Here is a 13,808-nt window from a genome sequence, read left to right on the forward strand (position 1 = left end):
CAGTGGGCAGCCGAACTAGAGCGCCGCTGCCCGCCCTTCTGCTGCTGTGTGCAGCGTGACATCTCTCCCTCCGTCATGCGCCTCCTGCCCCGCCTGCCTGCTTAATTTATAAAGTGGAAGGAGCAGACAGACGGGGCAGAAGGCGCATGACGGATATTTTGCAAGCTGCATGGCCGCCCATCTGCGCCACTTAGACGGTCGTAAGGGAACACTGACTGCAGGGGCTGGGGGGGGTCCACAGGTGGCCGGGCCCGGTCTCAACTGGGAGCCCGCACCAAAGAGCCGTATTGAAGGGTCTAAAGAGCCGCACCTTGCCGACCACTGCCCTAGACTAAGGACATCTCCAAGAGCTAATTGGAGAGAGGTGTCAGCCAACTGGAATCCAATCAATGAGATGAGATTGGAGGTGTTGGTTACAGCTGCCCTGCCCTATAAAAAAAATACACACCAGTTTTGGGTTTGCTTTTCACAAGAAACATTTCCTGATGTGAATAATGCCTTGCATAAAAGAGCTCTCAGAAGACCTACGAATAAGACTTGTTGACTTGCATAAAGTTGGAAAGGGTTATGAAAGTTATCTCCAAAAGCCTTCATCAGTCCACGGTAAGACAAATTGTCTATAAATGGAGAAAGTTCAGCACTGCTGTTATTCTCCCTAGGAGTGGCCATTCTGTAAAGATGACTGCAAGAGCACAGTGCAGACTGCTCAATGAGGTGAAGAAGAATCCTAGTGTCAGCAAAAGACTTACAAAAGTCTCTGGCATATGCCAACATCCCTGTTAGCGAATCTACGATAAGTAAAACACTAAACAATAATGGATTTCATGGGAGGATACCACAGAAGAAGCCACTGTTGTCCAAAAAAAACCATTGCTGCACGTTTACAGTTTGCGTAAGAGCACCTGAATGTTTCACAGCAGTACTGGCAAAATATTCTGTGGACAGATGAAACCAAAGTTGAGTTGTTTGGAAGAAACACACAACACTATGTGTGGAGAAAAAGAGGCACAGCACACCAACATCAAAACCTCATCCTAACTGAAGTATCGTGGTGTGGGCATCATGGTTTGGGGCTTCTTTGCTGTGTCAGGGCCTAGACGGATTGCTATTATCGAAGGAAAAATTAATTCCCAAGTTTATCAAGACATTTTGCAGGAGAACTTAAGGCCATCTGTCCACCAGCTGAAGCTCAACAGAACATGGGTGTTGCAACAGGGCAACGACCCAAAGCATAGAAGTAAATCAACAACAGAATGGCTTAAACAGAAGAAAATATGCCTTCTGGAGTGGCCCAGTCAGAGTCCTGACCTCAACCCGATTGAGATGCTGTGGCATGACGTCAAGAAAGCGATTCACACCAGACATCCCAAGAATATTGCTGAACTGAAACAGTTCTGTAAAGAGGAATAGTCAAGAATTACTCCCGACTGTTGTGCATGTCTGATCTGAAATTATAGGAAATGTTTGGTTGAAGTTATTGCTGCCAAAGGAGGTTCAATCAGTTATTAAATCCAAGGGTTCACATACTTTTTCCACCTGCACTGTAAATGTTTACATGGTGTGTTCAATAAAAACATGGTAACATTTAATTCTTTATGTGTTATTAGTTTAAACAGACTGATTGTCTATTGTTGTCACTTAGATGAAGATCAGATCACATTTTATGACCAATTTTTGCAGAAATCCATATAATTCCAAAGGGTTCAGATACTTTTTCTTGCAACTGTATATCAGGGCACTTAAAGGACATAAGACAGGAATGCTGTTGATCAGCTAGAATCCTATGTCAGACAAGAATTGGACAACACGCTCGCTAAACTTCAGCAATGGTAGGCATGCCCCTGTCCCAACATTTTGAGATGTGTTGCTGTCATCAAGTTCTACATGAGTAAAAAATTTTCATGAAATGGTAAAATGTCTCACATTCTACATCTGATATGTGTTCTATGATCTGCTATGATTAAAATATGGGTCTTGAGATTTGCTAATCATTACATTATGTATTTACACTTTAGACAGTGTCCCAACTTTTTGGGAATTGGGGTTGTGAAAGGGCACAGTGATGACATTGTGAAAAACTGTGTTTTTAATGTGTTTTTAAACTGTATGGCTCCCATCAGTTGTTGAGGACATACACTGCCTGTCCCCCCCAAAAAAAAATCGCCACAAATTTTTTTTTTAGCTTAGATTACTGCACGCATTCGCTGTGGCATTGTTTCAATAAGCTTCTGCAATGTCACTAGATTTATTTCCATCCAGTGTTGCATACATTTTTCACCAAGACTGCTGTGCAAAGCCTTCTCCAGTACATCCCAAAGATTCTCAACGGGGTTAAGGTCTGAACTCTGTGGTGGCCAATCCATGTGTGAAAATTATGTCTCATGCTCCCTGATTCACTGTTTCACAATTTGAGCCCGATGAATCCTGGCATTGTCATCTTGGAATATGCCCGTGCCATCAGGGAAGAAAAAATCCATTGATGGAGTAACCTCGTCATTCAGTATGTTCAGGTAGTCAGCTGACCTAATTCTTGGAGAACATACTGTTGCTAAACCTAGACCTGACCAACTGCAGCAACTCCAGATCATAGCACTGCCCCTACAGGCTTGAGGGTGCATCACTTCATCTGCCTCTCTTCTTAAGCTTGTGGGTCCATCACTCTGGAAAAGGGTAAATCTGGACTCATCCGACCACATGACCATCTTCCATTGCTCCAGAGTCCAAGCTTTATGCTCCCTAGCAAATTGAAGCCTTTTTTTCTGGTTTGCCTCACTGATTAGTGGGTTTCTTATGGCTACACAGGTATTTAGTCCTAATCCCTTGCGTTCCCTTCGCATTGTGCATGTGTAAATGCTCTTACTTTCACTATCAAGCATAGCCCTGAGTTCTACTGTTGTTTTTCTTTGATTTGATTTCACCAAACGTTTAAGTGATCGTCGATCACGATCATTCAGGATTTTTTTCCCTCCACATTTCTTCCTCGAATACGATGGGTCCCCACTATCCTTCCAGTTTTTAATAATGCATTGGACAGTTCTTAACCCAATTTTAGTAGTTTCTGCAATCTCCTTAGATGTTTTCTCTGCTTGATGCATGCCAACGATTTGACCATTCGCAAACAGACGAACATCATTTCCACGAACATCAGATGTGTCTTTCGACATGGTTGTTTAAGAAATGAGATGCAACTCATTGCACCAGTTGGGGTTAAATAACTTATTGCCATCTGAAAGATAATCGTCCATGCAGTAATTATCCAATAGGAGGCTCATAACTATTTGCTTAGTTAAATCCAAGTGGCGATTTTTTTGGGGGGGACAGGCAGTGTAGTTTTAACAGAAGAGATCATATGATAAACAGGGCTTTCTGTGGTTGCACCAATCTCTAAATCAAAGACAACTTTTTTTCCACCCTTTTTTTGGGTTGTTTTTCTACTGAGTTCCAGATAGAAATGAAAGATACACCTCCTATCCCAATAGTAACTCAGGCGCTTCCTCTGTCATTTACCCATGCTTTGGTAATCTACAGTAAATATGAGCTCAGCAAAATGTTCAGAGAAGAATATAATCATTATAAATAAGGATGAGCGAATCGATTCGCATAAAACTTTGTTCTAATACTGTACGGAGCAGTAGCTCCGTACAGTATTAAAATGTATTAGCTCCAATGATTGCTTCGTGAAGTCTTGAGAGATTTCACACAATAACTTCATAAATTATTTTGTACTGTAAAAAAAACATTTCCCGAACTCTGGTTCGGTTCCAAAAGGTACCTGAAAGCAATAACTTTGGCTCATCTGAGCCAATACATTCTAATACTCTAATTAGCGTATTTGAACAAAGTTTTATGTTTCATCCGAAGTCGATTCGCTCATCCCTAATTATAAACAGGCAGATTAAAAAAAAAAAAAAAAAAAATCTCTAGTAAGAAAGAATAGTAATTGTCTCACCACACATACACCAATTAGACACAGTGAGTGGGATGATTTATTTATTTTGCGCATTTACCTGACATGAGCAGATAAACGCTTCTCAGCAACTTTTATTTCTTCAGAGATTTCAGGTCTGATGGCTTCTCTGTCTAGAAAATAAAGGATTTCTATAATTAAAATTCAACTAACTTCAAAAAGACACATTCAAGAACAATTAAAAACTGCAAGATGAAAATATAACCCCTCTTGTGCAGATTAACTGCTATGAAATGTTTCCTTTAATTGATGATTAGTCCTGCACATAGGCTTGAAAGAATTTTGGCCTAATCCTCCATACCAAATATTTTCTACTCTTGATATGTTGATGGGTTTCCTACCATGGCCTGCCTCATGCAGGTCCTTTCATAACATTTATTTTGGATTAATGTCAGACTTTGACATTCAAATTGTTAAAAGGTTTATCCGGGAATTATTATTGATGACCTACGTATACTCTGGATAGGTCATCAATATGAGATCGACAGGGATCCCGGGTGTCAGACTCCGCTGTTAGAATAAGCCGGGCACTCCATGAGCACCCCAGCCTCTTTCTAGGACATGTGATGTCACTGTACATTGGTCAAATGGCCTAATTGCAGTTCAGTCCCATTCCAGTTAATGAGGCTGAGCTGCAATACCAAGCACAGCCACTATATGATGTACAGCGCTGTTCTTGGAAAGCCACCAGAATCCTGCAGTGCTCACCAGAGTTCAAGTGAGCACAGCAGCTCTCTGAAACAGCTGATCAGCGGAAGTGGCGGGACTTGGACCCCTGCCAATGTGATATTGATGACCCGTCATCAACTGGCTTAGTGGTGCTTAAAGGTGTGTGACAGCGGATCGACGTGCTATAGTAAAGCAGCTCAATGTGAAACCAGATGTATGGCTGAAACAACAGTTCTGTGAACCCTACTGCGTATGGGGATCCCCAAAAACCCAGATGGTCACTGCACCTCTGCTAATGATGTTACATCGGCAGAAAAGGTTTACATTTTCATGGTATTATTAGAATTAGACCTTCGCTGATTGGAAAGGGTTGCCTTCTCTGATGAGCAACATTTTCTGCTTCATTGAGCAGATGAATATTGGCGTGTCAGATGAGAAACATTTAGAGAAAAAATATCCTGCAAATATTCCTGGAAGAACACAACCTGGTGGTGGCAGTGTTATGGGCTGGGGATTGTTTTTATGGCATTCTCTGGGCCCACTCATCCATGTGGAAGACACTCTCAACCGACTTTGGTATGAATCTATCCTTGCAGATCACGTACACCCATACTGATTGTCTTGATTAGGGAGGATAGGATCTTTCAGCAGGACAATGCGAAACATGTCACATGGCTAACAATGTCTGTCACTGGTGGGAAGAGCATGTCCAAGACTTCCAAGTATTACCCCGACCCCATAATTCCCCAGACTACAACCCAATTGAATATATGTGGGACAACTGATTGTGTTCGCTCTATGAATCCTCCTCCAGTAGCTGTGGGATGCACTGCTGTCAGCATGGTTCTAGATACCTGTGACAATTCACCAGGACCTTACTGAGTCACTCTAGATATTAGCTGGTGGTCATAATAATGTGACTCAACTGTGTATGTTTTATCATTCTATGCTAGCACACTACAAAGCATAACGTTAAATGACTCAAGATGCATGGAAATGTAATTTCCTATTGTGAACTTACCTTGAGTAGCACTTGAATTTTCCCTTTTCTTTGTTAAAGGTTCAGGGCTCACAGTTAGTTTCAACCGGAGTGTTTTACTGCTGTTAGAGGAGTGGTTGACAGACTGATCTACAACTTCATAAATTGTGTGCATCAAACTAGACATATCCTGTGGAACACAATATTTAAATCAATATATCATCAATACTGTTCTTTATGAGCAAAGTACTCAATGCTACATGTAAATTAATTATATAGGGTGAGCTGGACAGCAGAGTGAAGGTAAAAGGGCCAACAAGTGCTAAGCATCTCTGGGAACTCCTTCAAGACTGTTGGAAGACCATTTCAGGTGACTACCTCTTGAAGCTCATCAAGAGAATGCCAAGAGTGTTCAAAGCAGTAATCAAAGCAAAAGATGGCTACATTGAAGAACCTAGAATATGACATATTTTCAGTTGTTTCACACTTTATTGTTATGTATATAATTCCACATGTGTTAACTCATAGTTTTGATGCCTTCAGTGTGAATCTACAATTTTCATAGTCATGAAAATAAAGAAAACTCTTTGAATGAGAAGGTGTGTCCAAACTTTTGGTCTGTACTGTGTATATATATGTATAGGGATCTTTCACACGAGCGGATCCTGTGCGAGGAATCCACTACGTGAAAGAGTGCCAGGCTTCATTCCGGACAGCAGAGACACGGAGCATTAACATGATCGATAATGCTCTTTGCCTCTCTGTGAACTTTTTACTACAAAATCACTGTGATTTTATAGTAAAAAGATCACAGAGAGGCATAGAGCATTGTTAATCATGTTCCGTGTCTCTGCTGTCCGGAATGGGGCTTGGCTCTCTTTCACGCAGCAGATTACCCGCACGGCATCCGCTCATGTGAAAGAGCCCTTACCTAGTGTGCAGGTGTGTTTGAGTCCTTGTACTGTACAAAAACAAACGATGGTCTCACTAAACACAAACCAGATGGAATGGCATGTCGCTGCAGAATAATGTGGTAGCCATGCTGGTTAAAGGGAACCTGTCACCTCTAGAATGGTAACAGTCCTGCTAATTTTTAGCAAGTGGCCCCGCCTCCTGACCAGGACTGGCAGATTTCTTTCCTGTTACACATGGTCAGGAGGCAGGATGACGTGTGTCATTGGACTCATTTCCCTTGCAGTGCTGGTGCAAATGCAGGATATCAGTACTGTAAAAGCTCAGAATTGACAGCCTACTAAAATCAGCGGGTCTGTCACTATACTATGCTGCCTTCTGTGAAGGTAAAATAGTAGAGGAGGAGACATGTTTCCTTTAAATGAGCCTTGAATTTTGAATGAATCCCCAACATTGTCACTTTGATCCATGTAAAGCATTTATACAGGCTCTAAATTAAATTGCTGTTAATTAGCAGTTTCTGAGGCTGGTTAACCTAATGAATTCATCCTGTGAAGCAGAAGCATCTCTTTCACAATACGGATTGTCAGGATCTGTTCTGGTTTAGCATGCAAGTTCAATCAGTTTTGTCTGCAATTGCATTCAGTGTGTAAATTTTTCCATCAGGATTGTATCTAGAATGCATGCATTGTTCATGTGCGTGAAAAAACAACAACAATCTACATCTCCTAGCAACCATCAGTGAAAGAGATATTGCATTTGGATGCCTTCAGTTTTTCACGCAACCTCTATTCACTTCTATGGAGCCAGAGTTACATAAAAACGCACAATATAGAACATGCTGCGCCTTTTTTTTTTCTGAACATAGAGATGACGCATGTACACAGAGCCGCTGAAATGAATGGATCAGAATTCAGTCCAGATGCTATGTGTTCACTACACGGTATTGCATCTGGAGGGAAAACTCACTAATGTGAAAGAGCCCTTATGGTCCTTTTACATGGACAAAAGATCTTTCAGATTATCGGGAATGAAGCAGATGCTCATGATCACTGTCAAATCGTCAGTGGAGATGAGGGCTACATTTACATGCAGCAATAACCTCTACTGTATGGGAAGAAGCAATCAATACAGAGATACACCACGATCTGCTGCACAGGAACGATGATATACTGTGCCGCTTAAAGGACACCACTACATTCATTAGGTGATTGCTGGCACCGTGATTGCTGGCACTGGCATATTATCAGGAACTAGTGTTTATAAAAACACTCTTTCCCATTAATCTGACAAATCCTCAGCCAATTTAAAAAGACCCGAGGGCCAGTCACACACGAACGAGTTAAATGCAAGGTACATGCTGCATGTGTCAGTGAGAGGTGCCGTCAAGGCCTCAGCTCCTCCGATAGGATCGCACAGCATCATACTGATTTATAATGTTGTGTAACCCTGAGGGTCCTGAAATCTATTGTCTTACACGGACAGCATTTTCCCATGTGTATGAAAAAAAACTATTGGCTCACTTATTGCTATATGGCAGGCATGTCCAAACTGCGGCCCTCCAGCTGTTGCAAAACTACAACTCCCAGCATGCCTGGATAGCTTACAGCTATTAGGGCATGCTGGGAGTTGAAGTTTTGCAACAGCTGGAGGGCTGCAGTTTGGACATGCCTGCTATATGGACACTTTATTATGAGTGCATAGTAAACAAATAAAATAAAGGGAGCCAAACCGCTCTAATAATAACTGTGATCCATTACAAAAGCTACTGGTGCTCAAGTAACCAAGTGAGGCATGTAGTGGCTGGTAAATACAATTAATTGATGCCTATACCCACTAGATTCTAGCCTATTTCTCTGAATAAGATAAATACACAATTCAATCCATTATAGTTGTTGATATTGGGTGTTTGTATTATACGTTTCTCAATGTATCCTGTTGAGTCTAAGGCAGTTCTGTTACTTTGCCAATGCTATTTGGTAGTGCTATTTTGTTCCTGCAATATACTCAAATGTCTTTACTCGGGATAGCTGGTAATAGATAGATAAATGAAGCAATTGTGCAGCGGCTCTTCTCACCACCCTGGGGTCTCCCCAAAGAAGCTCCTGGCTGGTGTACAAGATTTTACAAATTTCTGTATCCATTTGGTTTGGACTGCTCCTTCAAGTGCCAGGCATCTCGTTGTATTGACTTTGCATGCAAGACATGGCAATAGCAGTCTAAGTGATGTCATACAGTATAGGCCATATCTTTTATTAACCCTTTCAGTAACGAGCCATTTTTCACCTTAAATCCCAGGCCGATTTTTGAAAATCTGACGTGTCACTTTATGTGCTAATAACTTTGGAACGCATTTGCTTATCCAAGCCATTCTGAGATTTTCTCGTGACACATTGCACTTCATGACAGTGGTAAATTTGAGTCGATATATTTCACCTTTATTTATATAATAATCCAGAATTGACAAAAAATTGGGAAAAATTCACAATGTTCTTAATTTGAATTTCCTCTACTTTTAAGACACATAGTAATACCTCATAAAATAGTTATGAATCTACATTCCCCATATGTCTGCTTTATGTTGGCGTAATTTTGTAAATGTCATTTTATTTTTTTAGGACGTTAGAAGGCTTAGAAATTTAGAAGCAATTTTTCTAATCTTCTACAAAATTTCCCAAACCATTTTTTTAAGCACCAGTTCAGTTATAAAGTGATTTTGAGGGGCTTACGTAATGGAAGCCACCCATAAATTACCCCATTTTAGAAACAACACCCCTCAAATAATTTTTTGTTAACCCTTGAGGTGTTTCACAAGAATTAAAGGAAAATGGAGGTGACATTTCAAAATTTCTTAAAAATGTTTCTTGCAACACAGCAAGGGTTAACGGCAAAATAAACCACAATATATATTACTATGATTCTGCAGTTTACTGAAATACCCCATGGGAGTTATTTCTCTAAACCTCTTTAGCTTTATAATAACCATAATATTAATCCATAAATTATTATTTATGGATTAATTATTATTATTATTTTTCATAAAAGTGTTAAAAAGTTATTTTGTCAAAAGTTTCCTATTTGAGTTCTTAATGTCTAAAATAATGATATATTCCATTATATATAAAAGGTGCAACAGATATGCAAAATTTTATTAATCAATTTTTGATTTTTGTATACTTTTGTTATTTTTATCTTTTCTTTTTATCGTTGGGGCTACTAAGGTGCCTAAGCTAGGAGCCTTTATTCTGCGCTTTATACCGCAGGGCCAATTCCGCAGAATAAAGCGTAATTGCACAGCAGAGGACCAATTTGAGGAAGAAGCTAAGAAGATGAAGTGAGGGGTATGAAAACAGAGGAATTCTTCTTAGAGGGGAAAACAGATAAGGAAGGGGAGAAAGAAGAGTTGAGGATTATTTTACCTTTCAATGAAGAATACAGAAGGATACAGAAAATAATAGGCAAACACTGGCACTTACTCCAAAAGGATAAAGTAATAGGATCCCTAATCCCAAATAAACCACAGATATCATTCACTAAGGCTCCTAGCTTAGGCACCTTAGTAGCCCCAACGATAAAAAGAAAAGATAAAAATAACAAAAGTATACAAAAATGGCTAAATATGGAAGGTTTCCATAGATGTGGTAAATGTGGGAACTGTAGAGAAACCTCATTTCCTCGCAAAACTAAAGAGATCATATCCAGGACAAATAAACATAAACATACAATAAAAGAGTTTCTCACTTGCAATTCAGACAACATCATATATATCATAGAATGCCCATGCGGACGTCAGTATGTGGGAAGAACAAAAATAACTTAAAAAAAGCGCATTTCTGAACATGTCACGAATATTAAAAAAGGTTTGGAGACGCATGCTAAACATTTTAAATTAAAACACGATAAGAACCCAACAGGTATGAAATTCGCAGCAATTGACAAAGTAGAGAAAGGATGGAGGGGAGGGGATCATATAAGTAAGATGTCAAGGCTAGAGACTCAAAGAATTTACGAGTTGAATACATTAATGCCGGGTGGATTGAATGCAGAATTCGAATTGTTCGGGTTCTTGTAAACATGGTGGATGTCCCCCGCAGACGGCAAAACCCTTCCCAGTGTATTTATTCGGGGGGGGGGGGGGGTTCGGCCCTTTGCGGGGCACTTCCACCTATACACTACATCTTATGATCAGAAATATTATCAGTCCTCCATCTTTATCGTCGGTGCGGAATTATATATAAAAAATGGAATAGAAATGAATGAATAAGGAAATTTTTTTAACCCCAAATTTTTTTTAACCAAAAATCTTTTAATCAAAAATTGTTTAATAAAATTTTGCATATCTGTTGCGCCTTTTATATATAATGAAATATATCATTATTTTAGACATTAAGAACTCAAATAGGAAACTTTTGACAAAATAACTTTTTAACACTTTTATGAAAAATTATTTATGGATTAATATTATGGTTATTATAAAGATAAAGAGGTTTAGAGAAATAACTCCCATGGTATTAGAAGCACTGGGCGAAATAGAGAAATGTTAAAATCGCTTAAGCAACATAAGAATATGGGATGCATTTTTTATGCATTTTTACGTTTTTTATGTATTTTTTTATATATATTTTTATATCTATGGTATATGAATGAGGACAGAATATGGTACATATATAGAGCCCAAATATATGAATTAAGAGATGTAGAGTATGCCAAGTATGACCAATACAGAAAACTAAGTATAATATAGGAAAAAGGTATATTCTGAGGGAATAGCAAACATTGTTAAATCCACAACTCATGATTAAAGGATTCGTATCACAATGTGAGAAATAGGAGGAGTAACAGCTAATTGAGCAATTGGAACCAGCATAGTATTTCACATAAAAAGAACTTTTCAAGGGGGATTGTTCACCACTGAGGAAGGGGCAACTTCAAGCCCCGAAACGTGTTTGGTTCAAGACCCCCAGTCCACCCACATGAACTTGTGTTGAATATACTTCGTAATCATCCCAGGCTGATGCTGCAAAAAACCGGAGTATCCTGTAAGTAAAGAGACCCTGGCTTGCTGACTCACTAAGAACGCCGATCAATTAAGATCGCAGCACGAGAATATCCAACATCGTGACTGCAAGGATAATTCAGCGTGGAAGCAGGGAAACTACAGGCTTGGAGGACACCGGATCTTCAGCAGTACGGAGCGGTTTCCAGAGCCATAAAGACCGGTGGCAGACGAACCTGGGAGCAGGGCCGGTGCTACCATAAGGCAGACCAAGCGGCCGCCTTAGGGCGCACCCTGGGGGAGGGCGGAAAAATGTGACATGGAGGGGGAGAAATGTGACATGGGGGTCTGATGGCTGACATTGGGGGCTGATGGCTGGGGGATGATGTCTGACATGGGGTTCTGATCTGAGGTCTGATTAACATTGGGGGTCTGATTGGGGCTGTGAGCTGAGGTCTGATTAACATTGGGGGTCTGATTGCTGGTCTGACCTGAGGTGTAATGAAAAATATTTTTTTCTTATTATCCTCCTCTAAAACCTAGGTGTGTCTTAGAGGGCGAAAAATATGGTCCTTAAACCAGCCATTGTCTGAAGCAGAGAGAAGATACCAGGACCACAGAGAGGAGAAGCGTGGGGGGGGGCGCCAAAATGTAGCTTCGCTTGTGTTGGCAAAAATCCTTGCACCGGCCCTGCCTGGGAGCACGTTTTTTGTCGACACAGTGAACTGGAACTTCAGCAGTGGAAGACTGCAAAAGGAATCACCGAACAGTGAGTAAGAGCGGGACGCTGCTTTAAACACTCATTGTAAAGTGGACTTTCAGAGACTCAGAAACTTTGTCCCAACCAGCGGATCCCAATCCTTCATTAAGTTAATTCCCAATCCTTCATTAAGTTAATACTGGCAACAATTTTATGACTCTTATATTATTATATTCTATTATCTAAAGTGATCAAGGGTTTTAGCCGCAGGATAAGTTATATTGTGGTCACACCGATGTTTAACTAATCCACCATTTTAGGTATATATTCTATCAACTTTTAGGTTCTCATAGTAGTATATTAATAATTGTGCGGATATTTTATTCGTATATATGTCAACTTATGGTCATGTTAATAAACTCATCAATTGAAGATTAGGCTTCTCGCTTCAATCACATGGTTCTACCTATAGCGTGAGTGCCCAGTATACTTAATTTCACTGTTAATTCTCTTAGAGGGGCGAATCCTTTTTACTGTGAGCACCTCCTTCTGTGGAATCATCCACTCCTGTGCGTCTCATAACTGTATATTTTATAGTCTTCAATTCATATATGTATTATAATTTTTATGTACATGTACAGTACATTAAGATGATTTTTCAGTGCATTCCAGGAAAAAAATGGTGAAACCAGCCCCCTCAATTATTACAATTTGAACAACTGAGGGGGCTGGATTCACCATTTGCCCAATATTACCATTAATGGTGCACTGAGATTTCCACAGCTATACTAATAATGGCAAACATAATGTGGCTGACATACTGTTATATATCCAGGAGGTGGAGCTCTTGTTTTATCTGTATTATGCATTAATGCAGGCAGCAACAACTATTTGGCACTCCAGCTGTTGTGACACTAAAAAGCCCAGCATGCTCTATTCACTACTATTGGAGTTCCAAAAACAGCCAAGCAAGTGTTCATGGGAGTTGTAGTTTCACAACAGCTGCAGCACCGGAGGTTGCACATTCTGTGTTAATTTATGATTACTATGCCTCATTTTACTTAAAAACTGCTATAGATTTAATTTTCAAATACAGGACATTTATGCCACTGATCATAAGAGATGGACTATAATGAGATGGAGATTATATCACTAATGGGCATGAACCCCTCACTTGTTAAAATTATTGCGCATTACTATTATTCAGACAGTATGCTAATTTATGTATATTGCCACTTAAAACATGCAAAAATACTAAACCATAACTTTAAACTAATTATGATTAAAATAGTGTTAAGAATTGCGGTGAAACATATATATAAAAGAGTATAACAATACCGTATGCGCCTGTAGACTATATTTCCTAGAAAAATGGAATAGTCTTATCAGATCTAGAAGCACGGACTGTATCTTGTGTTTATGCAGTATCGTCCTTCGAAGATTTGTTTCCAAAGGGACATGGACTACAATTGTTCACTACAACAATTTCTCAGGAATGGACGACAACAAGAGATTAACATTTATCTATTGGAATAACTGTCGCTAAAATATAACTTTTATTAGGATAATTAAAATGTGGGTCATT

The 13,808-nt window shown here is 39.7% G+C and overlaps 1 protein-coding gene across 2 annotated transcripts in view; it reads right to left on the reverse strand.

Moving 5' to 3' along the window:
* NKD2 (NKD inhibitor of WNT signaling pathway 2) overlaps positions 1 to 13,808 on the reverse strand; it is a 186,381-nt gene that overhangs the window by 34,958 nt on the left and 137,615 nt on the right. For both annotated transcript variants that reach the window (XM_044294075.1, XM_044294074.1), the window contains exons 6-7: positions 5,658 to 5,805; positions 4,008 to 4,080 (exon numbers count right to left, since the gene is read on the reverse strand). In XM_044294075.1, coding sequence (XP_044150010.1) covers positions 4,008 to 4,080; positions 5,658 to 5,805 — 221 coding nt within the window. The remainder of the gene's footprint in view (positions 1 to 4,007; positions 4,081 to 5,657; positions 5,806 to 13,808) is intronic.

Source organism: Bufo gargarizans, chromosome 5 (assembly GCF_014858855.1).
Source record: "Bufo gargarizans isolate SCDJY-AF-19 chromosome 5, ASM1485885v1, whole genome shotgun sequence".
In the NCBI taxonomy this organism is placed as follows: Eukaryota; Metazoa; Chordata; class Amphibia; order Anura; family Bufonidae; genus Bufo; species Bufo gargarizans.